The 26,853-nt window shown below is 37.5% G+C and overlaps 2 protein-coding genes across 2 annotated transcripts; one reads left to right on the top strand and one right to left on the bottom strand.

Annotated features, from left to right (window-relative positions):
* Positions 1 to 75: 75 nt before the first annotated feature.
* LOC126697077 (fasciclin-like arabinogalactan protein 10) lies at positions 76 to 1,583 on the bottom strand. The gene has a single exon (XM_050393910.1). The coding sequence runs from the start codon at positions 1,535 to 1,537 to the stop codon at positions 266 to 268; it is 1,272 nt and encodes a 423-aa protein (XP_050249867.1). The 5' UTR covers positions 1,538 to 1,583; the 3' UTR covers positions 76 to 265.
* A 21,232-nt stretch (positions 1,584 to 22,815) lies between these two features.
* LOC126697076 (growth-regulating factor 9) lies at positions 22,816 to 26,853 on the top strand. Its single transcript, XM_050393908.1, has 4 exons — positions 22,816 to 23,304; positions 23,414 to 23,800; positions 24,593 to 25,249; positions 25,999 to 26,853. Exons 1-4 carry the CDS (start codon positions 23,280 to 23,282, stop codon positions 26,406 to 26,408), a joined length of 1,479 nt encoding a protein of 492 aa, XP_050249865.1. The 5' UTR covers positions 22,816 to 23,279; the 3' UTR covers positions 26,409 to 26,853.

The following is a 26,853-nucleotide window of genomic DNA, read 5'->3' as shown; positions in this document are numbered from 1 at the left end:
TATATATATATATATATATATATAATTTACAGTGCGAAACACCCGATTAATACCATACCACAATCTCAAAAAACATTTAAAAAAAAAGAGCTGGCAAAGGCATTAATATGAACCACCCAAAATGACACACACCGTGACACTGCTGCTAAAATGCGCAGCTAAGCTTAAATCCAAAAATAAATAACAAAACTACTAACAGAATAATAACTCAAAAAATTAAAAAAAAAAAAAGCAACAGTTTTAAAAAGACCTATGAAATTACTACTCAGGACAGGATAAGCGAGGAAATAACAGTGGCACAGCCCGTGAGAACTACTGCCATCACTGCAGAACCCTTCACGTTATGCGCTCCGCTTGCCGTCGTCTTACTGCTCTCAGACTCCGCCGTCGGAGAGTCCGCCGGAGAATTCGTAGGAGTCTCTGCTGGAGGTGCAGGCGGCGAAGCTTTCGCCGGAGACGGCGCCTTAGACGCCGGACTTGGAGCCAAAACAGGCGCTGGACTTGGAGTCGTCACCGGCCCCGGAGCCGGCGCAGGCGAGGGAGACTTTCCGAACAGCTCTTCCGGAAGAAGCACATTGTCGACGGTGAAGATAGCCAAAGGCGTGGCGTCGAGCACCGTGTCGGCGATTCTCGACGAGTCCACTCCGGTGTGAAGCGTGACCTCGTCTCCGGCCGTCGTGACTTTCAGATCGTACTTTCCGGCACCGTTAGTCGCCAAAGTGTCGATCGGATCCTTTGTGGTTTTCAAAGTTCCCTTGGGAGTGTAGCCAGCGCGTGCATGATAGAGTAAGAGCGAGATTCTATCAGCGTTGGAGAGCTTGTTTAGATCAGGTACTCCAGCGGCTTTAAACGCCTCGTCGTTCGGTGCAAAAAGGGTCAAACCCTTATCAGCCGTTGACTGAAAAGTTTTAATCACGCCGTTAGAGGTAATCAACGACGCGAAGGTCTTGCACCCAGCCTTCTCAAGCGCGGCCGTTATGTTAACGTCGGAAGCCGTAGGAGCCGGAGCCGTCAAAAGTCCCGGCGCGATGATCGGCGCGCTGATCTCGATCACCGAAATGTTGTAAGGGATTTGCTTGACCGCTTTGGTGTAGCTCGAGTCGAGTTTCGAGCCGGGAACCGCCGAGCCGAAGCCGACTTTGCCACCCTGGAGGTCGGTGATATTGACAAAGCCTAGATTTCCAGGGGCATTTCCGGTAGTTTGGTAAAGAGTGGTGCTGAGAGTCGAGCCCTTTGGGATTTGGTGGAGCTTGGTCGGGTCGTAGTAGTCGAGGATGACGTGGAGGCTGAGCGCGTTTTTAATGACGGAGATGGGGTGTTTGGCTGTGAGGGCGGACAAGGCGCCGTTGTTCAGGACAAGGACAGTGATTGTTTGGCGACTGTTGATCTCGTCGTTGAGTTTCGTTTGGGTGAGGTATTTGTTGAAGTCTGAGTACTCTGGGAAGCCTGAGAGAATGTCGGTGATGTTGTGGGCTGAGATGGATGTGGCTAGCACTACTGTTGTGAGTGTGAGAAAGAAGAGGATTTTGTGTCCCATGTTTGAAAGTTTTAGAGCTTGAAAAGAGAGTGAGAGTGTGAAGTGGTAATTAAAGAGAGTTAAAAAGAGATAGAGAGAGATGGGTTAACTAGAGTTAAGTGGTTCGGTTAACCATGGTTGTTGTTTAGGGGGGGGTTTAACTAGGGTTAAAGGGTTTTGGGGGTCCACGTGAGGAGGCAGAAGGGGCTTGGTTCACAGCTGGAAATGAAAAGGCATTTGTGTAGGCATTTGTTCTTTGCTAAATGGTAATAGCTACAAAACTCTTTTGAGTGGAATTACAGATGTGGTGGGTCTTTTTTGTCTTTTGCCTTTTTGCTTAGGACGTTTGAGATAATAGAACAAAATGATTTATGGGTGGATGTTATTATGAATAAGATGGTTCTGTGAGTAACGGTTCTAAACAAAAGTTGGTGGCTTTGGGTTCTTTTTGCTAATCATGGGAAACGGTCGGGTTAGTTTTTTTTCCCCGTCTAACGGTTGTAAACAAACCCAATGAAAAGGTTGGGGGAACCTTGAGTTGAGTTAGCGGTCATTAGTTTAGACTGTAGCGGTCAATGCAGGCAGTATATAAATTTGGTCACAACTTACATAAGTGGTATCTAACTTTAAAGACCTATTCTAACTCTAGCTACTGTAACTACTCACCATGTGATTAAAACTTAAGGTACAATGCTCTATAGCAAAAGTTCAGCATGATAGTTTTGTATTGAGAAAATAATTGGGAAAACTGAATTTATTATAAAATGCTTATAAATCAGTATGACAATGAATTTGATTGGTTTCAAAACAGTAACCTGATAAATAAATTTTGAATTATATATTTATTTTGGGTATAAAAGTTTCCACCATAATTTGTAAGACTTGTAGTGCAATTTGCTGTAATTAATTAATTGTAACATCACTCAAATTGTTACACAACATGACAGTGATTATTCATTAATTGACATGATGATGATATGTTATGAGTCTAACTTATTATTATTATTTTTTTTATAGAGGAAGTCTAACTTATCTTGATTAGTATAAAAAACGATAGGGATGTGTTTTATTGATTCAAATAAATTAATTTGTAGGAGGAATTTTTGAAAAGAGTTTGTGGTAGGATCAGTTAGGAACTTAGGAGTTAGGATATTATAATGAGAAATGATATGTCTACAACATTTTTACAACAAATTTTAAGTGACAGGTTGTTATTGTTAGAACCAAATTTGAACCAATAACAACTAACCACCTGTGATTTGTTGTAAAAATGTTGTAAAAACATACACATACAAAGGATTAGATACAAATTGTTAGTAAATCTAACTTTGAAGTTTGAATTCCTTTGCAATAATCCCTTTATTAATTTTGAAAGCCATGATTCTCTTAATCAACCAATAATTTTTTTTTGCATGTTATATAATAATCTTGGAATTTATTGGGCTAGATGGTTCCACTTGTTCTTGGTCATTCCACAATCAAAACCTTTCAATAAATATAAATACGGAATAAACATGTTTTCCTTCTATGTATAATGTAATACATATGATTTTTTTTATCAGATATGAAATACATATGAGTAAGTTACCCTTTCATTCTTTATTATTATTCCTTCCTCCATTTTAAAATTGATAAGGTTGAGCAACTTGGGGAGATAAGATAATACTGGTGTAATAATGTTTTGGGCCTACCCTATTTTACTCTTCTCTACTCCCACTCCCTCCCCTTTAATCCAAACGAATAATATAACTACACATTTGTAATATGATTTTATTGATATAGTTTTGGATTCACTGTTTTTTTTTTGGGGGGGGATGTTTATGCAACTATATATAGAGGTTAATCTACAACAAATTGCAATAATTGAAATTCAAAATCAGGTGAAGAGAGTAGATTTGAATTTGCAATTTCTCTCTTGTGTGATTATTGTCTATACTCTATTGCTATTGATGAGATGGTAACAATTGGAGTGATTTCCAGTGTATTGATAATTAACGTGGTTATTAGTTTATTACCACTGTATTGACAACTGTCCCAAATGATAATTATGATGTGATTAACATTTAAGTTACATTCAACGTTCGGAACATGGTTATGTTGCGATGAACTGTAATTTGCTTTCAACTTTTAAAAAGAAGAAAGCGCTACGCAAAAAAAAAAAAAAAAATGACAGGCCCGAATTAAAGAAGAAAAAAGCATTAATGGACTGGCAATTAAGCATCTTGTGTGCCGCAATCTGAAGCAAGAATATGCCTTTATCTCTCATTGGTGATTGTCAAAATACATCTTTCAAACATTTTGATTTATTAGTGAAAATGAGAATGGGGTAGCTTGCTCCAATCCTTGTCAATTTTATGATATTAAAAACTTGGCAAAAATGCAAAACTGATCTTCTAAAAACTTTCATTCTTTTTCATTTTAGTCCTTTAACTTTCACTTTTGTCAATTCAGTCCTCTAATTTTCAATTTTTGTCAATGCAAGATTCTATTAAGGCTGCTGTTAACTTTCAATTTTTTTTTAATAAATTTTGGAAATAAAAGAAAAAAAGAAAAATTTGTAAAAAAAAAAAAAAAAAATTTAAGGGAACAACTCGATTTTCAGAAGGGGAACAAATTTAAGACGAGGAATCAAAACCACTGCCGCTCCGATTTCAGATCGCCGGTCGAAAAACTTGCCGGCGCAGAATTCACCACAAACAAAAACAACCTAAGCCTAGCAGGCTTAGCCGAACCGCGAAGCAGCCGATCGTACTCCAACATCATGTGCTCGAGATCCTCATCATTCGTCACAGAAATCAGAGCGTCGAGATCTTCGCCAGGAAGTTGGTACTTGAAGCAAAGATCAACGTCGTTGCAAATCGAAGAAAGCTTCGACTTGATAGCGTTGAACTTGATGCTGCGATTGACGGCTAGGATTTTGGTTTCGCCGCTGACATAAGCGAGCTGGTTATCGTGAGGCCTAGGTTGAATCTTACCATTTGTACATGAATTTGACTTTTTAGTTGGAATAAACACGTTTTTGAATTTTTTTTTAGCATCTTTATTACTTTTGCTGTTGGGGAGGTGGGTTCATCAAATTTTAGATCCCACTAGATTGTAGCAACAAAGAGATTGAAAGCTTTTAGGATCACGTGGTGATGCCATTCACTTGCAATATGCTGTGATTTCTCGGTTTTGGTTTAAGGTAAGGGGAACGACCTTAAATTTTTTTTTTTTTTTTTTACAAATTTTTTTCTTTTAATTTCGAAATTTAAAAAAAAAAAAAAAAAAAAAAAAAAAAAAAAAAAACTGAAAGTTAACGGCAGCTTTAATAGAATCCTGCATTGACAAAAATTGAAAGTTAGAGGACTGAATTGACAAAACTGAAAGTTAAAGGACTGAAATGAAAAAAATGAAAGTTAGAGGGTCAATTTTGCATTTTTGCCTAAAAACTTTGTAGCTCAAATTGACAACTTTTAGTATTTCTGACGAAAACGTCTTAAATTTTCATTTTAATTCTCCTCTCTCATTGGTGGGTCTCAAAATATATATTTCAAACATTGTTGGATTAGTGAAAACAAGAGTAGGGTAGATTTCTCTAATCATTCTCATAATTTTGCCCAAACTATTTTAAATGAAAAAACAAATTTCATGGCCATATCCTAAAGAACGAAGTTTCTCTCTAAACTAATTTGAAGAGAAACCCTACAAACTTATTATATATATTCATATTGAATGTGAATTTTGAAAATCTAACCGTTAGATTGCATGTTTTTATTGCATCCTTAATACTTACAAAATTTTAAGAAAATCAAAGATCAATTGCTATGTCATCAAATAAATGTTATAATCTCAAGTTTTTGTAATCTAAAGTTATAAATAAAAAATAAGTTAATTGATCAAATAGTAAATAATATATGATTTGAACGAAATTTGATATGCATGTTAAGAACATAAAATTCAACGGTTAGATTTTCAAAATTCACACCCAAAAAAGAAATATATGAGAAGTTTTAAGAGTTTCTCTCCAAACTAGTTTGAAGAGAAACTTGGTTCTATCCTAAATTTGTTTAGGCCAAAAAGGTTAATAAATTTGTTAAATATTGGAACTTTTACTATTTTAAAAGCTTATGAGTGGATTAAATAAGAAAAAAAAACATATTTTTTCTTAAATTGACTCCAAACCAAAATAATAACCCCAATTACCACTTCCACATAATTGTGAGATGAACTATTGGATTTATTCTTTATTAATTTTCTTTTCTTTTCTTTTATCTTTTCTATTGAGATTCAAAACGGCAAATTGCATTCCAAGCTATAAGTTCATTAAGGGTGTGTTTGGATACAAATTGTAGTGACCCAAAAGGGGGTCTTGTAATCCATGAAATCCCACATCACCTAGGGAAGCACTTGGGGATGTGCTTATAAGGAGTAACCTACCTTAAATGTCACTCCCTTAAATGTGTAGAGGCATTTTCTCCCACTACTGTGTGCTTTGAGGGAGAACAAAACCGTGAGGGGTATGAGTCCCAAAGCGGACAATATTTACACAGTTGGGGCGGGGCCGTTACAGAGCCGAAAGTGTGGGTCCCACACGCGAGGACACATGTGCTCGTAAAGGGGGTGAATTGTAGTGACCCAAAAGGGGGTCTTGCAATCCATGGAATCCTACATTGCCTAAGGAAGCGCATGGAGATGTGCTTATAAGGAGTGACCTTCCTTAAATGTGTAGAAGCATTTTCCCCCACTGCTGTATGTTTTGAGGGAGAACAAAATCATGAGGGGTATGAGTCTTAAAGCGGACAATATCTACACAGTTAGGGCGGGGCCATTACAAATTGCTTATTTCGCTGAAAACTGAAAACAATAAAAAAAAAAATTTCGATTACTGTTCACATTAAAAAACACTGTTCATATGCCTTGATGCACTATTCATATCTCATGAACAGTGCACCAAGCGCTTGTAAAGAAAAAAAAAGAAACGGAAATGCAAAACATCCAAACGTGGACGTGATCCAAAAGCTCACTAAATGTCATTGTATTAGTGAAAGATAAAATATTTAAATGTAAAAATTTGGTACTGCTAGAGTTGGTATTGGGAAAAAATTTGTTTATACTGGTTTATTTAACAAATGAGTCATGCTCAATCCTAAAATAAATATATATATATATATATTTGACTATTAAACAAGCCAACTCAAATATAAAAATGTGCATTGTGGGTTTCAGTTAGCTCAACCGGTAGTCTCTGATGGTTGAATAAGATATTTGAGATTCAATCCCCATCTACACCAAAAACTAATTGGTGTCTTGGTCTGATGATAAAGAGTTATTATCAGGAGCAGACGCTATAGGTTGAAATTCTCTCAAAAATAAAAATAAAAAGTATATAAAAATGTGCATGAGAACGAGCTTGTAAGTATGAGACTTGCTTAAAGTATATATAACATTATATATCTCCTTCCCCTGTATATGTGTGTGTGTTTCTCAAATTTAAAAAAAAAAAAAAAAAACATTATATATCTATATGTATAAACATTTAAAACATATTTATATAGATTTTTTTAGGCGTAAATGCACTTTTAGTCCCTACATTTTGGCTTTTTTCCATTTTAGTCCCTACATTTTATTTTTTCCACTTTTAGTCCCTAAAACTAATTAACGCGTTCCATTTTGGTCCTTTCCGTCAGTCAACCGACGGAAATAGCTGAGGTGGCAGCCGGAAGAATAAAATATTATTAAAAATGCCACATCACCCATGACACATTAGCATATAAATTTAAAAAATTAATTTATTAATTTTAACAAAATTTAAAAACATAAAAACAAAATTTAAAACATAAAAATCAAATGCCTATGAACACAAGAACATAAACCCAGAAAATCAAACCCAAGAACACGAATTCAAAATTAAACCCATTGAAAGACCCATGCTGAAAGACCAATGTTGAAAGCCCATAAGTTTTTCTCGTTCTTTCCCAAAGATTCATAGCCAAAATCATAAAATCAAAGAAAACCCAGAAATCTCAAACACTCAAAAACCCAAAAACCCAAAAACTCAAACAAAACCCAGTTTATTTCAAACAATCAACAACAAAATCAACCGACCTGGCCAACTCGGCTCATTGAATCAAACAAACACACAAACCCAGAAAAACCCAGCCAATTCGACTTACAACAACAGCAAGCCCAACCAATCCATAACAGATCTAAACTCAAATCAGCTATCATAGATCCCACAAGTCCAACAGATTCAACATTGTGAGACAAAGAGAGAGAGGTGCTGTTATCTTTAATGCTTAGCTTGTCTGAATCCAGAACCACCGACCATGAAGAAGAAGACGAACAACAAGCCCCTGTAATTTGGATTTGATTTTTTTTTTGTTTTTCTGGTTTCATTTTTTGGGTTTAGGTATTTGATTTTCGGGTTTGATTTTCTGGGTTTGGGTATTTGTTCTGGCCGTCACTCTTCTCGATCTCGTCAAGTGCAATATTCAGGTTCGATTCTTCTAGATCCCTTGCTCTCTTTCGTTTTCAGCTTCCGTGTTAAAGCTTTTCTCCATGGGTCTTTGGCCATGGATCGGCCATGAGAGGAGAGAGAGCTCGGGTATGAGCCATGAGAGAAGAGAGAGTTTGAGATGGAAGAGAGAGTTTGAGATGAGAGAATAGTGTGTGGCTGTGTAGTTTGAGTTTGAGATGAGAGAATAGAGTTTGAGTTTGAGATGAAAGTGTGTGGCCAGTTTGAGTTTGGTGCGCTTAGGTTTGGATCTTATGTTAATTTTTTGGGTTTTAAAATTTTTGGGTTGGTGTTCTTTGTTCAAGAATTTTTCAGATCTTAATTCATGTATTTTTATGTTTCAAATTTTGTTTTTATGTTTTTAAATTTTGTTAAAATTAATAAATTAATTTTTTAAATTTATATGCTGATGTGTCATGGGTGATGTGGCATTTTTAATAATATTTTATTCCTCCGGCTGCCACCTCAGCTATTTCCGTCGGTTGACTGACGGAAAGGACCAAAATGGAACGCGTTAATTGGTTTTAGGGACTAAAAGTGGAAAAAATAAAATGTAGGGACTAAAATGGAAAAAAGCCAAAATATAAGGACTAAAAGTGCATTTACGCCATTTTTTTATAAACAAACACACGCACGTGCTATTGAGAGAAAATAAGGTTCCAACGTACAAAGGCATACGACAAACAATATAAACTTGATATCAAATTATGTAAACAATATTAAATTACGTTTATAAGATATCAAATTAATACTTGTAATTTAATGAGCATATAAATAGTCTCCTTTGATTGGTTAATAAAATTATATGTACTTTTTAACAAAAACAAGATTGGTTAATCTAATTTTTATAATAAACAAAAATCATTCTATTTAATTAATTTAAATAATATAATTTATGTAAGGACACGATTCTCGAACGGCCCAACAATGACGTTGGGCTCGCACGTGAAGGATCCCTCACAATAAGATTTGTAGAGAGTGGGCTTGAAAGGCTAGCGTTTGGTCACAGGGCGTTGGTTCAAACCGGACTTTAGGGAAACTCAGATAAGAAAAGGCTTCAGCCTAGATATCCAAGCCCTACAGCTTTGTAACTTGAGGGATTGGACTCCTCAGATCGTGTCCGAGGAGCACTAATGTCTTTTTCCGGTTACCCGGCGGTGGGTTTTTCGTGGTGGTGTACATATACTGTCCGGGCATTCTCATCCCTGGAGCTTTTTCCAGGAAGTGAGATGGGGCTCCCTTTCTGATTAGTTTATCTTCTCTTTTATACTAGCCTACGTTCGCTGTCCCTCGTCCACGTGTAGGGTCAACTTTTTTAGGACTGCTATTTGTCCCGTCAGTCTAATCCCGGAATTGTTGGGGATGATTAATAAAGCCTAAGAATCAGGTTCTGTTAGGTGTAGAGTTTTATCAGTGAAGGGTATTAAGGACAACTTCCCTGAGATATTTTCTGATCTTTAAAGTTTGCTCGTATACCACTTTCATCAATGAGACTTTGGGTCTGCCGAGGACTAAGCTGTCCTCGGCTGTATCTCTGGGCCATTTTGTGCTTCTTATTTTGAGCTTGGGCCATGGCCCTCTTCGGCTTGGGCCTGTGGACTCCCCATGAGCAAGCGGGCCGGGCCCATAAATTATTGGGTCCCACAATAGCCCCTCAAAACCCTGCTGTCCAACATCTTAGTTGGAAAGGTGGGTTTTGGTAATACCGAGCCCTTATTGTGACTCATTTATTTTAGCCCTTGACTGACGCTGGCGACTCTTCACCTGCCTAGGGAGTGTACCGGTCCACGAGATGTTCCCCTTAATTTGCGCACGATGCCCTTATGCCGTTTGGTTATCCGAAGCGCGTCTTTAATATTTTCCCTTTACGAGATTTCCCAGATCTAACGGTTATTGATGGCATGGGGGAACGAAACGGGTGTACTCTTATTTGCAGATTTCCCTAGAGATCTGAACGCATTATGTACCCTTTTCCTCGTCCCCTATATAAAGAGAGAAGACAAAGGCTGATTTTCTCATACCTGAGTCCCTCAGATTCCTCCTAGAGTCCACCTCTTCTCTCTGGTTATACCTTATCCGATAATACGTTCACCACAGTAATCAGCCATGAGTAAACCATTTCATTCCCAAAAACACCATGTCCTAATAAAGCTCGAGATGGCTCGGTCAGGGCAAGGATGGCGGAGACTCAAGATTTGTCTCCCCTTCCTTTTAGCCAAAATCCGAAGCAGGGATTCGTCACGTCCCACTTTCGGCGTGACCGAGTCAAAGCCATCCATTATCACCACCACCCGCTCTCTCATGAGCATATCTAACATGGCGTCAGTGTGTTAGGAGTCAGGACTGGGGCTGGGACTAAGCGTCCCCGCTTCTTCCTCTCTTCTTTCACTGGTGCCTCTTTTTACCTCTCTTTCCTCCTTCTCACCTTTTCCCTCTTCTTCTCCTCCTTCCTACTCATGTCCTCCATCTCCTTTATTCATCTCCTCCATCTTCCTCATTCATCTCCTCCATCCTCCTCTTCCTTCTCCTTCAAATTCTTCTTCCTTGTCCTTCAAATTCTTCTCCCTTCTCCTTCATCTTTTTCTTAAGAAGGTTCTTCTCTCTATATAAGCAATACTGAGGCAGAGATTGGAGAGACTTTGAAGACGAGTTTAAACGACACCTGATTGTTTACTTATCTGCATTGCGGATGTTATAGTTGCTTCGGCAGTTCATCTTTTGTATAGGCTTGTTTAAGCCCCTTTTTATACGTTGTAATAATTTTTCATATTAATAAAAGTTGCTGTTACTTTACTTCGCATGTTCTGTTTTTATGTTTTTACAAGTTTACAAGCGCTGCTCGGCACAATAATATAGCATTTGAATCAATGACAACTAAGGCTAAAATGTTTGCTAATAAAAAGATGTCATCATAACTTTAATAAAATTATTCGACATAGCAATGCCGACCAGTGAGGGACGAAACTCACCTTAAAATTAGCCGAGATGAGGACTAAGTGCTCGATATGGTATAGGAAGTAACTATCCGAGGACATGTCACCCGCTAAATGAACAGTTTCCTTAAGCTAATGAACATTGGGTCATTTCGCCATCTTCTTAACACACTGGCCTTAACCTTTTACAGTATTTGAGCCGAGAACCTTCCCCATCCGAGTAGTTGGTTTCCCCATAGGCTTGAGTCCGAGGACCATGCAAGTCCTTGGTTCTGTCCAAAACTTATATATATATATATATATATTTTTTTTTTTTTGTGTACTTGGTTTCCCCATAGGCTTGAGTCCGAGGACCATGCAAGTCCTAGGTTCTGTCCAAAACTTATGTTTTTCTCAGTACTTGGTTTCCCCATAGGCTTGAGTCCGAGGACCATGCAAGTCCTAGGTTCTGTCCAAAACTTTTTGAGTTCAGATTCTCCCTTTCTTCAGGTATTTCACGAGGCGCCGAGCAGGGGTTGTCCTCGGCAGCGGCTATTTCTCGGCGTGGGCCACAGTCCCTGGGCCCTTATGCAGAGCGGTCCTGGGCCGCGAAGTCACTAAGCCCACGAATTAAGAGGTATCTCTACAGCCTTTGGCCACGCGGCACTTTCTGACGTCCCAATGTTCGAGGTGCGCCTTTACGAGGCTTCTTTAATCTTGTGGTTGCAGTTGACGTTGGAAGTTGAGCCAGAACCATTTTGTTTGTAGCGTCCCTTGGGATGCTGCATGAATTAACTGCCACCACCTTATTCCCTTAAATAAACGGGAGAGATAGTTGCTTTCCCTACACACAACTCCTTCAGCTTCCTCCCAAATCACAGCTCCTATACTCAGTGCTGTCCTCCCTTAGCATAACATGTTTAAGGCGAGGGTCGGGAAGAAGGAACTCTCTCCGCCATGGAAGCGCCGTGCCCTCCTGAGACTCAAAATAGTGAGGTATGGGCACAGGAAGCATAAGTTCAAGAGAATACTCCATTTCGATCGAGGGGAAAGGGTGTCTCTCCCTCTTTTAGTTAAAATCCGAAGCAGGTTCTGTTCATGCCAGAATTTTGGTGTGTCAGAAGAAAAATTCTTCGCCATCAGCGCCTCTGCCTTGTGGTAGGCAAATATTTAGAGAAAGCCCCTCAACTTCCAGCTCCTTGCACCTTTCCTTCAGCGGTGTCAGGCTCAAGTTGGGTTCTCTCTGCATTTTTTCTTCGAGGTTGCGGGCCCCAGGCTGGGTTCTTTTGCTGCCTGAGTTATGGGCATGTAAAAGCACTGAGGAAGAACGAGGTCTTGAAGCAGTAGCCAACCTCTCTTCTGTGCCACCTCCTCGGCTTTGTTTTATTTTCTTGTATCTTTCCTTTTGATTATGTGGTTAGCTTTAGTAGCCAACCTCTCGTCTGTACTGCTTCTCGGCTTTATTTTATATATTTTTTCTTGTATCTTCCTACTCAATTGTGTAGTGAGCTCTGACATAAGCTGATTCCAGCTTTTCATTGTACGCTGTACTATTTCTTTATTTTAGTAAAAATAGAAATTTATTTACATGTTTTTGAGTACTGATCTTTTGGCAACACTACTTTGTGAATGGGTGTGCTCCATGTGTGTGTTTCTTCAAGAATATTTAGAGCAAGATACCTTGAAACATAATCTAACTAACTCTAATTTACCAATACTACCAGGCATTATATCGATAATTCATAGTAAATCAAACTTAGGAAACTAACCGGGGTAACAGTTGAATGTTCTGTGATAAGCGCGTGAATACCATCCAAGACTGATAATCTCTAAATAATCCATCCGAGCAGTCGACCGGGAAGTAGGGAACTCCGATTGTGCTTTTGTGTACTTGGTTTCCCCATAGGCTTGAGTCCGAGGACCATGCAAGGCCTTGGTTCTGTCCAAAACTTATGGTTTTTCTTTTGTGTACTTGGTTTCCCCATAGGCTTGAGTTCGAGGACCATGCAAGGCCTTGGTTCTGTCCAAAACTCATGGTTTTTCTTTTGTGTACTTGGTTTCCCCATAGGCTTGAGTCCGAGGACCATGCAAGGCCTTGGTTCTGTCCAAAACTCATGGTTTTTCTTTTGTGTACTTGGTTTCCCCATAGGCTTGAGTCCGAGGACCATGCAAGACCTTGGTTCTGTCCAAAACTCATGGTTTTTCTTTTGTGTACTTGGTTTCCCCATAGGCTTGAGTCCGAGGACCATGCAAGGCCTTGGTTCTGTCCAAAACTTTTTGGGTACTTATTTGCTTTTTTCGCAGGTCAGCCCCTTGGCCATGACTGGGAGAGCTGACTTGAGGTCGGAAGCCCCTAGAGCTGCTCGTGCCGTTGGCACTACAGGATGTAAGCCCTGGCACCAGTTTATATCGAAGCGACAACTGCAGGTCACCGGAGATGGGAAAAACTCGCGAATCTCTGCTTGCTAGAGAGTTGACTCATGCGCCACCCGTGCCAACGCGCAAGCCTTCCCACAGACAGCGCCAATTGTAAGGACACGATTCTCGAACGGCCCAACAATGACATTGGGCTCGCACGTGAAGGATCCCTCTCAATAAGATTTGTAGAGAGTGGGCTTGAAAGGCTAGCGTTTGGTCACAGGGCGTTGGTCCAAACCGGACTTTAGGGAAACTCAGATAAGAAAAGGTTTCAGCCTGGATATCCAAGCCCTACAGCTTTGTAACTTGAGGGATTGGACTCCTCGGATCGTGTCCGAGGAGCACTAATGTCTTTCTTCGGTTACCCGGCGGTGGGTTTTTCGTGGTGGTGTACATATACTGTCCGGGCATTCTCATCCCTGGAGCTTTTTCCAAGAAGTGAGATGGGGCTCCCTTTCTGATTAGTTTATCTTCTCTTTTATACTAGCCTACGTTCGCTGTCCCTCGTCCACGTGTAGGGTCAACTTTTTTAGGACTGCTATTTGTCCCGTCAGTCTAATCCCGGAATTGTTAGGGATGATTAGTAAAGCCTAAGAATCAGGTTCTGTTAGGTGTAGAGTCTTATCAGTGAAGGGTATTAAGGACAACTTCCCTGAGATATTTTCTGATCTTTAAAGTTTGCTCGTATACCACTTTCATCAATGAGACTTTGGGTCTGCCGAGGACTAAGCTGTCTTCGGCTGTATCTCCGGGCCATTTTGTGCTTCTTATTTTGAGCTTGGGCCATGGCCCTCTTCGGCTTGAGCCTGTGGACTCTCCATGAGCAAGCGGGCCGGGCCCATAAATTATTGGGCCCCACAATTTCATTTAGTTATTAATTATTAGCATAAAGTTGCGAAATGGTAAAAAAAATTTAGTCATTGTGCTTTCTATATATAGAAAAAAAATATAAGTATATCAAGTAGCTTGTGAATTAATTCAAGTTTGTTTGATAAGAAAATAAACTGAGCTTTAATATATAATTTAATTTAGTAATGAGTTAAAAATTGAACTGTGTTTGAAATATATATATATATATATATATATTCATATTTTTGAGATAATATAGACAAGAGGCATAGAGTATGGGGAAGGAGATAGTGGAAAGACAAGAAAGAAATAAATTTAAACGAACAATTCTGAAATTTTATATTAAAATCCTATTTAGTATTTAGTATTTACGCCACTCGATAAAAGCATTACGGAGGGGGTTTGATGCCTTGATGGTTGTTACGCAAACTATATATTGTCGGCAACAACGTAACATCTCATGCAGGTTAAAATTATTAAAATTAGAATAATTTTAATTATTTGTATTGGATGTCATGTGACGATGTTGTGCCCCATTAACATCTGAATATGATAGATGGTCCACATGCTTGTTTGCCTCTATTAACAATAGTGAGAACTCAATATTCCGCATGAAAAATGAGTTTTGGGTTTAAAATGAAAAAAAAAAAAAAAAAAAAAAAAAAAACCTGAAATGTTACAAATTAAAAGCAATTTCTACATTGTTTTGTTTTTCCCTTCAATCTCTTTTATAAGTTTTAACTATTAACTACAATGTCTCACATATTTAGAGAAACTAATAGATGTGTTGATAAGCTTGCTAAAATGGGAGCGGTTCAGCTTACTGACTTCCTTATTTTATATGAACCACCGCCAATGGTGGATAATTTGCTAACTTTTGATAAAGTTGAATTCTTTTGTAATAGACTGGTTGTTGCTTAGTTTTTATATATTCAAATTGTTTAACCCAAAAAAAAAAATTATTAACTATGTTATCAATTAATTAAAAAGAACTTATTTCTTTTTGTTAGATGAAATCAAGTTCATGTCTAGAGAGAGAATTGGAAGGTTGAACACAAGCTCACCCTGTTGCCTGTTGGATCTCTACAAGAAAGAATTGATTTATTGTATCAAAAGGCTCTTGACAATAAATAATTGATTTATTTCTTTTCCGTTTAGGTTTAGAATTAGAGTCTGCCAATAAATTTTGTTTCAATTAGATTGGATGCCTCATAAGAGACCTTAAGAACCAATAACAATATTGAAAGATAACTCACAAGATACTCGCTCATACTATATTATAAAAGAAAACTTATTTAGTAGATTTTTTTTAGAAGAATCACTAGGAACTTTATTTAAAAAAAAAAAAAAAAAAAAAAACTAAAAAACTAGCCATAGTCGACCAAAAGAACATCATGAAAAGCGTTTCGGAGGCCTAAGGCAAAATCTTTAAATAGGGCCTTTATGTTATCACTTAAATAATATTTAACTAGCATTTTATAGAATAATTTTTTTTTTTAAATCTATTCTATTTACTTTTTAATATGATTTTTTTTTTGAGAAAATGCTAAAGTTATAATAAATTTTACTACAAACTGGTGTTGTAATGAATGTAATCAATGACATGAGGCTTACAAAAATATTAGAAATATTTTAAAATTTACAACATGAGAATTACAAAGATATATCACCACAAATATTCTTTCAAAAATGCATTCAATAGTTTGTTGAAATCTACTTATTATATTCATTGTCACATCAAATTATAAAAGTTATGGAGATCACCACGCACTCTTGGTGCAGTGATTACTTCACAAGTATAAGTTCTTGTGGGGTGTGGGGGGCAATGGCCGAAATTTAAGTTTCTTGAAGAGAGTTTCATACACATATACACTTAGATTAGGCTAAAGTAAAATTTTTATCTTGTATAAAAATAATTAAATAAATAAAAGTTATGTAGTAAAATTTATAGTATTTTTAACATTTTCCTATTTGAAGTAATACATCTATTTGGAAGACCTGTTTATTTAAATTTGTCTTATCTCTATTTCTAATATTACTTAATTCTTTAAGCCTTCTTAATAGCCCCAAAAAAAAAAATGTAAACTAAAATGTTTTAATATCTTCAAAAAATATAAATATATATATAAAATAAATAATAAATAAAAAAAATTGCCCCCAAATTTGGGGCCTTCTCTAGTAAGGGGCCCTAGGCAATGACCTAATTGGCCTAAGCTTAGGGCCGGCCCTAATAAAAAGAACATACTTCAATTATACCAATAAATTTCTAACATGTCCTGCATGTTTAGTAAGGTTGTGAGTTAGAACCCATAGAATTGCCTAGTCTACATGTATGAGAAAAACAAATACTATTAAAGTCATCTATAGTGGGTTTCACTGAGCCAGGAAGATGACCAAAGGAAGCCAAACATTTGTCTCTCCCTCTACAAAGCGATGATAATCAATTCAGAGTCACCCTCAAGAATAAAGGAAGAGAGACCAAGTTCCTGGGAAAAGAGGATTGCTCGGACAGCTGCCAAAGCTTCGACACTGTTGTTCTTTATAAAGAAGATTGCATTTCATTTATAGCAAAAGAGAAATGCAAGATAAAGAACAAAAGAAAAAAAAGATAGAATAAAGTAGTGCATGATGTAATATAGAAATAAAAGAAGGATAAAAACGTTTGGATCTTCCAACATTTCGAGAAATCCTAAAAAATCATTAGGAGGGTGTTTGGTTATTGATTTCAAAACATATTGTTTAGTGTTTAAACACTAAACAATATTGTTCAAAAACAAAAAAAAATATGTTTGGTCATTGATTTCAAAAAGTATTGTTTAAAAAATATTGCTCAAAACATATGTTTCAAACAATAGTTTTTGAAATCAGCTTGGGAGTGATTTTGAACAACAAAAAACATTGCTGAGTGGCATTTTCGTAATTAAGGTGAACAGTACTGGTCAGCTTTTTCACCCACAGTGAACAGTACCGGTCAGCTTTTAAACAATATTTTATATTTTTTTTGCACTTTGCTGATTTAAAAAATATTTATTTTGTACTTTATTCAGCTTTTTTTTACCATCTAACACACACATACCAAACACATATTTTATGTTTTTGAACACTGAAACATGTTATTTAAACCATAATACCAAACACATTTTTTTGTTTTATAAACACTAAAAACATATATTTCAATAACACTTTTTAAACTACAATTTTCACATCTTTTTAAACAATAATTTTTGAACTCTATAACCAAACGGGCCCTAGGTGTCCTGATATGGAACCTGAAGTAACTTCTATTTTGTTGTCATGTGGTAAGAGACTATGACTCTATGACTCTATGAGCTAGCAGCCTAGCAGTAGCCCATTAATTTTTTTTTTTTTTGACATTGGATATTAAAACAGTTGCCCATTGATTTGAACTTCGAAGTTTGAAGTATTAATACATTTTATTTGGGCTGAATAAAGTTTTTAACTTTTAATACATTAAGTCAGGGCCTTATGATTTTTATGACTTTTTATTTTGGACCTTGTAGCCCGTTATCAGGCGAGCTGGCATGCTCTGTATGCAAATAAAGATAATGGGACTTCCACTTCCAATTCCAGCCCAATATTTCATAAACAAAATAGCAAGTTTTTATGGTGGGCCTTATTCTTGTTTTTGAACTTATGCAAATATTGGGCCAGACTATCTCAAAATACTTTATAACTTTGTAATCCAACCTTAGAAAATGAATTCAATATTGAATCACTTTTAAAAAATATTTTATTATTTTAGGACTTGTTTGGTAGGGAAACTTTTGTTTTTGTTTTCATAACAATGTGAAAAACTATTTTTCACATAATAATTTTTACATTATATGTGTTCAGCTCTAATTTTCAAGAACATATTCAAAATGGTGAAAAAAAAAGATGTTTTTGGGAGACTATTTTCTACTTTTGAGAAAAAGTTAATTATTTAACAAAAAGTAACGTGTAGATTACATGTAATTTTTTTTTTTTTTTTGATAATGAGCTCCAAAAGAATCAAAACTAAATCCTAAAAAAAGAGAGCTCATGTATTGTTATTGTAAGGATACAATTTGTAACGACTCATAATAATGTTGGGTTCGCACGTAAAAAAGCCCAAACAATATTATTTATAGAGCGTGGGTTTGAAAGGCTAGGCCTTGGTCACCGAACGGTGGTTTTTCGTGGTGTTCATACATAATTAAATCGTGTTTGCCCTAGGAGTCTTTCTCCTGGAGGCGGGCTGGGAGGCTCTGGTTTTTGGCCATTTTTCCCAGCCCCTTTCTCTGGATTGCTTACTTTTCCTTTTATACTAGCCTGTATCCCTTATCCAACATCCAAGTGTGGGTTCGACTTTTCAGGACTGATACTTGTCCTATCAGCCCATACCCAGAGTGGTTGGGGGTGGTTGTAAAAGCTGAAGAGTATGGCTCTGTCAGGTGCAGAGTATTGAATGGCAGTAAGGGCAGCTTTCCCTTTGTCCTTGGTTGTTATACTATCCAGCGTCTCCTTTTTTATTGACAGAGATATTTTAGATTTTTTCCCGAACTGTTCCTATATCTTTTTTGCCCTTCCTTTCAGGGGGACCTCGAATATGCCGAGGATAGAATCATCATCGGCTATGTCTCAAGACTATTTGGACTTTTATTACCTATCCTTGGCTATACTCTTCCTCGGCTCGAGCCTTGGGCCCCAATGCAAAAATAGGCCAGGGCCACAAATTATTGGGCCCCACAATTGCCCCTCAAAATCCTGCTGTCCGACCTCTTGGTCGGAGAGGGGGGTTTTGGTGATGCCAAGCTTTTATTACGGTTCGTTCAGCTCTGTCCTTCATTAATGTTGGCGTCTCTTCATCTGCTTAGGAAATGTGCCAGGCTATGAGACATTCTTCTAGATTTACACACGGTGCGCTCCCTTCGTTTCAGTGAACGAGGCGCGTCTTTAATAAATTGCCTTTACGAGGCCAATCAATTCTGACAGTTACAGATGACATTGGGGAGTTGAACAGACGCTACCTTACTTGCAGACCTTCTTGGATATATGCACAGATTAAATGCTACTGAATTCACCTTCCATATAAGAAGCCAAACGAGAGGGTATTCCCTTTACGTAAAGACTCTTTAACCTTCCTAAAGCCTCAACCCTCAAGCTGTGTTCTAAGTCTTCCTAACAGTATAGTCACAGTTTATAGTGTGATACATTTGAAGTAGAAGTGGGGATGAAAAGATCATATCCTTTTCAGAAGCGTTCTGTTCCTCCAAAGCTTAAGATGGCTCGGTCAGGACAGGGATGACAGAGACTCAAGATACCTCTCATCCTCCCTTCAGCCAAAATCCGAAGCAGGGGCTTGTCGCGTCAAACTTTTGGCGCGACTGAGCTGGGGTCACCCATTATTAGTACCAGCCGCTCTCTTATGAGCATAGCTAACATGGCACCAGCGTGTTAGGAGTCAGGACTGACGCGGGGACAAAGTATCTCTACTTCTTCCTCTCTTCCTTCACTGGTGCCTCCTTTTGCCTCCATTTCTTCTTCTTTCCCATCACCAAATCCATCCTAGTGCTTTTCCTTCTTCCTCTTCTTCTCCTCTTCTACCAAAGAAGGTCCTCTTCTCAATATGGGTGCCACTAGGGCAGAATTTGGAAAGACTTGGGAGCAGAGCTTAAAAAGATTTCTGGTTGTTTGTTTGTTTTGTTTTTTATTGCTTTTGTAATTCGTTTTTTATATAGTCTTGTTTAAACCCTTCATTGTACGCTGTAATGCCTCTTTATATTAATAAAAGTCATCATTGCTTTACTTCGCATATTCTATCTCTTCTTTTTGAAATGGTTACGCCATGAATAGACGTGCTACCCTGTGACTTCTTTTTTATTTTTATACTATGAACGATGCTTAGGGCTGAAATCCTAGTTAATGAAACTATCTGGCATAGTAATGCCAATTTGAACAAACGATATTTAGGGCAGAAATCCTTACTAAGAAGAAAAGAAAAAGATATTATGATGAGCTTACTAGAGCTGTCTGGCATAATAACACCGAACAAGAAAACAATACTTAGGGTCGAAATTCTTTACCAAGAAAAAAGATGTTATTATGAACTTATTGGAGGTATCGCGTATAACAAGACCGACTTGAAAATGGGTTGTGTACCCTAAATTTGAACGAGATAATGGCTGAATGCTCGATGCCGTGTAGGAAGTAATCATCCGAGGATATATAACCCAAAAAATGAACATCCCTTGCCGGTCGCTGAGAAATAAGGCGTTTCGCCATCTTCCAAATAACTTTCATAGCCTTAACCTTTTCTGGTATTTGGTCCGAGAACTGAGCGACTTAGAATTCTTCTTAAGTAGCTGACTTCTCCATAGGTTTGAGTCCGAGGACCATGCAATACCTTGGTTCTGTCCAAAACTTGATTTTGATAAGTAGTTAGTTTCCCCATAGGTTTGAGTCCGAGGACCATGCAATACCTTGGTTGTGTCCAAAACTTGATTTTGATAAGTAGTTGGTTTTCTCATAGGTTTGAGTCCGAGGACCATGCAATACCTTGGTTCTGTCCAAAACTTGATTTCTAAGTAGTTGGGGGAATTAACCCCTCAGCTATGGCGTGGGACCTTGGTTTAGGGGGATTAGCTCCTCGGCCAAGCCCCTAGAACCATCCGCGCTGCTGACGCTACGAAGCGCAGCCCTTAGTGAAGAAACGTAGCCCTTAGTGGGACTCTACGCTAAAACACTACACCCGGCTGTTGGAAATGATGTGAGTGATTATCTCAACCCACCACCTGTGCCAAGACACAAGCCTTCCCCACAGACGGGGCCAATTGTAAGGACACAATTTGTAACGACCCATAATAATGTTGGGTTCGCACGTAAAAATACCCAAACAATATCATTTATATAGCGTGGGTTTGAAAAGCTAGGCCTTGGTCACCGGACGGTGGTTTTTCGTGGTGTTCATAATTAAATCGTGTTCGCCCTAGGAGTCTTTCTCCTGGAGGCGGGCTGGGAGGCTCTGGTTTTTGGCCATTTTTCCCAGCCCCTTTCTCTGGATTGCTTACTTTTCCCTTTATACTAGCCTGTATCCCTTATCCAACGTCCACGTGTGGGTTCGACTTTCCAGGACTGATATTTGTTCCATCAGCCCATACTCAGAGTGGTTAGGGATGGTTGTAAAAGTTGAAGAGTATAGCTCTGTCAGGTGCAGAGTATTGAATGGTAGTAATGACAGCTTTCCCTTTGTCTTTGGTTGTTATACTATCCAGCGTCTCCTTCTTTATTGATAGAGATATTTTAGATTTTTTCCCGAACTGTTTCTATATCTTTTTTGCCCTTCCTTCTAGGGGGACCTCGAATATGCCGAGGACAGAATCATCCTCGGCTGTGTCTCAAGACTATTTGGACTTTTATTACCTATCCTCGACTATACTCTTCCTCGGCTCGAGCCTTGGGCCCCAATGCAAAAATGGGCCAGGGCCACAAATTATTGGGCCCCACAGTTATTATTATTTTTTTATATTGATAAATTTCAAAACTAAAGTGTGAGAATTTTTGTGATAAAGATAAAATTTTAAATTTAAGAGATAGAAAAAGTTTAGACAAATGAGTGGGATCTATTGTTTTCAATTTATTTATAATTATGCCATTAAAAACATTTTCTAAATCCAAAAAACATCCCTCAACTATTTTCATAATCATATTTAGTAAAAATAGAAAATAATTTTTTGAAAACTGTATTAAAAAACATCATCTAATCAATAAATTCAAGTGTATTTAAATCCACTTACCAACCTATATTCTCTATCTAGTCATCTTGTGTTACTTTCTTAACACTCACATTAATATTGTCAACTTATCACCTATGTATATCAAACAAATATATAATCCAATCAAATGATCATCATATATATATATATATATATATATATATAAACGTATCCATAATATGTGTAAATTTTGTCTTACTTTTTTTTTTTTTTTTTTTGAGAAAGAGTTTCAACTTATAGCGTTCGTTTTTGATGATAGTTTTTTATTATCAAACTAAGACATCAATTAATTTTTTATGTAGGTAAGAATTAAATTCCAAATTTCTTATACAACTATCAAAAATTTTACCAGTAAGTTAATTGGAATTCATAAATTTTGTCTTATAAGGTTTCGTTGGATTTGACAATGCAAGGCAAACAACAAGTCCAGCCCATATTGATGATCCTACCTAACCCAACCCAATAAAAAAAATAATAATAATAATAATCTGAAAAGAAACAAACAAACAAAGGACGAGAAGAGGAAGAGGAGGACACTCCACAGCCACTGCAAAGGCCCACCTGTCACTGAGAGCAACCACACATGGGCCCCACCAATCCACTTCCGTTCCTTCCTTCCTGACCCACGTAACGGAAAACCCAATGACGTGTCTCCCTCTCCCGTAACGTTATTGCCAGACAGACAACGACCCTGACAAGGCGCGTGTACCCAGTTCAACACAAAGTCACAAACCTCCCTCGTACCCGCTCAGCAAATATCTCCGTGTCTCTCACGCGTTTCCCAGTACGCTGAAACTACACATATACATCATCCCCGCTTGAATTTATTCCCAATACTGTCAATACAATGTACTATACATTTTTTAATTTTTTTATTTATATATATTTTTTTGGCACTGAAGAGAGCTTCAGAGAAAAATAAAAAAGAAGGCTGAGAAATTGTCAGAAATCTGACACACTGACAACACTTTAATCTCACTTTCTCTCTCACACACCACATTTACATTCACACAACCATTTGTTGTGAGTGCAAGAGGCTTTTTTTTCGGTTTTGCTTTTTGGGGTTTTGATTTTTTTTTTTTTTTTTTTGGGGTTTTGAAATACGCTTTTTAATTAATATGTCAAGGACCTGCACTGCACCTGTAGTGGTGTGTGCTGATACTTGCTGTCCTGTCACGTTCGCAGTTGTTTCAGGTTTTGCTTTTGGCGTTAGAAATTTACTCTCATCACATTGTCTCTCCATCTCTATCTTTATCTTTCTTCACTTTCCCTCAAATTCCAATTTTGGGTCTTTAGTTTGTTCTGTCTCTTAAAAACTTGAAGCTCATGTGAAAATGGAGGCTCTACTACCTCATCAAAGTCTGGTTCTCTCTCTCTCTCTTTCTTTCTATGCCTCTTTTAACTCTTTTTTTTGCTTATTTGGTTTTTTGGGTCAATAAAGATTTCTGCTTTTTTTGTTTTTATTTAGGTGGTGGAGGTGGACCCCAGAAGTTGTTTGGAAAGGCATCGACGGTGAAGGTTGAAGATGTAAAGGAAATTGCACAAGAAGAAGCACAACAACCGTGGATCAAGCTTGGTCTTGGGATTGGTGCTAGTTGTAGTAGCTCTTGTGATGAAGCAAAAAACCCCGTGACTATTGCTATTGGTAGTAGTAGTAGCTGCTCTTGTGAAGATACACAAAGACACGAAAAGCCTGTGTTATTGACACCAACTCAGCTGCATGAGCTTCAACAACAGGCTCTCATCTACAAGCACTTGGCAGCTGCTCTCCCTGTTCCTCTTCACCTCGTCATTCCCGTTTGGCAGAGCGTGGCTAGCTGTTTTGGTCCCGCTATTTATGACCGATATCCTAGCTGTGAGTCTCTTTAGTCTTTCAACTTTTCTTGCTTTCAATAGGGTCCTCTTTTAACCTTTTTTTTTTTTTTTTTTTTTGTTATTAAGAAAGTTGCTGTCTTTTTCATCTTTTAGAATTCTTTGAATTGGAATTGAGGTGGGTTTTCAATTGTGAGGTGATCTTGACTTTATTTGATTAGAAATTTGATGGGTTTCTTAATTGGTTACCTTTATTTTGTTCCAGTAGATTTGTAAGTGAAACTTTATTGGGATTATTGATTGTATATGTGTGGTGTGCGTGTATTTGGGGTGGGTTTAAGTTTGCAAGACTTGATATAGGATTATGTTAATCAGATAGATCAGCTATTTTGTTTTTATGGATTTTTCAAGACTTGATATAGGATTAAGTTTGCAAGACTTACATTTGTTTTATAAGATGTATGTGTTTATTAGGCTTGAAATTTGAGATTGGATCAGCCTAATCAAATTAATTTTATCTTGGTTTGGGAAATATATTTTTTAAAATTTTGTATTGGTTTTGTTTATCTGAAATGGTGTTAGTCATCATGGCTAAATTTGGAATTTTGGATTAGGCTAATGTCAAATCAAATGATTGCCTTTTGTTTTCTGAGAACTTTGCTGAGAAATATTGATTTTTGAAATGGAGTCATGTTTAGTCAGTTGAAATTGGTTTATGTTTATGAGACAGGAATTTTGGGATTGGTTTTCATTAATCAAATATTGCAATTACCTATTAAAATTTCAGTTGAAGGTTGTGATCTGGGTTTTGTTTCTTTTTGTTGATCCCGTTCAGTTATAGGTTATTTTAGCCCCAAGGGATTTGACTATAGGACCATGATGGATCCTGAACCAGGAAGGTGTCGAAGAACTGATGGGAAGAAATGGAGGTGTGGTAAAAATGTGGTTCCAGATCAGAAATACTGTGAGCGGCACATGCACAGAGGCCGTCAGCGTTCAAGAAAGCCTGTGGAAGCTTTTAAAATTGCGTCTCCTTCAGAGTCAACACCATCCAACAAGTTGACGGACAAATTAGCAGAGTTGAAAACCAAGCATGCTAATTCACCTGCTGTAGGTCTTCAACTCATGACTCCATCTTGTACTAACAGTGCCAACAGCCATAGTACCTCCACCACCACTAACACCAACTCCCCCAGTAGCAATATTGGAAGCAAGAAAAATGAAATTTGTGATGCTGTTACCACCAGAACCCCGATCTCTGCGACTACCATACCTGCCACTGTTACCGCAAGCATCACAACTACCCCTGCTACTGCACCCACTCTCACTGCTAATTCCAACAACAAAATTGACCACAATACTGACAGGAAAGATATGAGTGGCAACTATTCCTGTTACAATGCCACCATGAAAAGCAGCAGAAAAAGGGTTAACAACATAAATATTGGCATGTCAACAGGATTGGACTTCTCACCGAAGAGTGTTCTTCAAGGTAATATTAGTAATGTTGAAACCCTTTTGTCATCTGAAAACTGTTATAAATGATGACATTTTTGTAACAGGGATTTCTCCTTTTCTTTTCCCTCACAAAGAGACTGCTTTCTCGTTATTGTTTGCTGGTATAAATAGATGGACTTCTCCATTGGCCCCCTTAATCCTTTGAAGGCTATTGATTTTCTTATGTAGATTGTTTTATCTTTTCAGTATGTGTCTCTTTTGTTTGTCTTCAGGATATATATATATATTTATTCCATTTCTTTATACTAATGCTTTCTCATAAAGATTGTTAGGTAAACTAGGATTTAGTCTTGATATGGTTGATATGTTTATGCTGTTGGCACACTCTTATAGAAATCCTCTTTTCTTTTGATTCATTGGTAATAAAACTATGATGCATTTATTTCTGAAAATTTCTTTCATCTACTGCTATTAGCAATTTGAGTTGTAAGTTAAGATCAAATCAATTTTGATGAAATGGTTTATAAGTGAGGTTTATGTGTCTGGTTTTGTTGGAACTTGGTCACTTGATTTTGATAAATATTGTGTGATACCAAAGTTAGAATAGGACCGAGATGCTGATGCTTTGTCATAGAAAAATGTTATATAATTTACTGCTTTAAGTGGGTGTATGTTTAATCTCATTGTGCCTTGTTGAAAATTTTGAGTGATCATATTTTAGTACATTGCTTTCTTTCGGAATTGTGAAATGAGATTTACCTTCTTTTCATCTACTTTTTTCAGTTCAAGGTTGCAGTGGTTCATGCTTTGGAGACCGAAATGGGAATGAACTTGAACCAGGGAGGTGTAGAAGAACAGATGGAAAGAAGTGGCGGTGCAGCAGGGATGTGGTTCCTGATCAGAAGTATTGTGAGCAGCACATGCACAGAGGTGCCAAAAAGCGTGTGGCAGCCTCCCAAACAATATCTGTTCCCCCTGTTTCCACTGCTGCAAGTCATAGAGCTCCACCATATTGTTCTACAAATATGCCCAACAAAGCAGCTTGTGCAATCCCAAACACAAATCTCTCCATTTCAATCCAAGCAAGTCCTCAATTAATACACAATGATGAAAAGAGTACCAGCAGTAGCAGTGACACCACAATTACGGACACCAGCATCGCTGCCAATGAATATGGTTATGTTTCTTCGTAAAGATGCTGTCTACAAGACTAATTTTTTAATCTTTTAAGTGCTTTCATACAATTGCAAGTGGCTGGGAAACCGGTTTTGAGGCATTGTTGCATGCAGAGGTAATGGTGATTTTATTTGTGTTGTGTAAGGAGGAGATATATAACCGATGAGCTTCTTGTTCTGTATCTTGTAACTATCGAGAGGCCTATTTTGTTAAAATGGAAGCCTTGTTTGTAAGTATACAAGGCCTTTTTTTCTTACGGAGATTATGTTTCGTTTGCTGCCATCTAAGATGGGAAAATATACAACTGCAGAAACCAATCCATTTGGCAAAACTACCTGATGTTCATTGGTAGAATATTGTTTGGTTTCCTAAAGCTGTCTCAAAGCATGCTTTTATGTTTTATTGGCTATTAAAAGCAAGCTATTGACAAGTAATAGATTTGCTTAATGGGATTGCACAGGA

Source organism: Quercus robur, chromosome 8 (genome assembly GCF_932294415.1).
Source record: "Quercus robur chromosome 8, dhQueRobu3.1, whole genome shotgun sequence".
Lineage (NCBI taxonomy): Eukaryota > Viridiplantae > Streptophyta > Magnoliopsida > Fagales > Fagaceae > Quercus > Quercus robur.
Note: the sequence above shows the minus strand (reverse complement) of the source record. Positions and strands in the feature narration are given on the sequence as shown.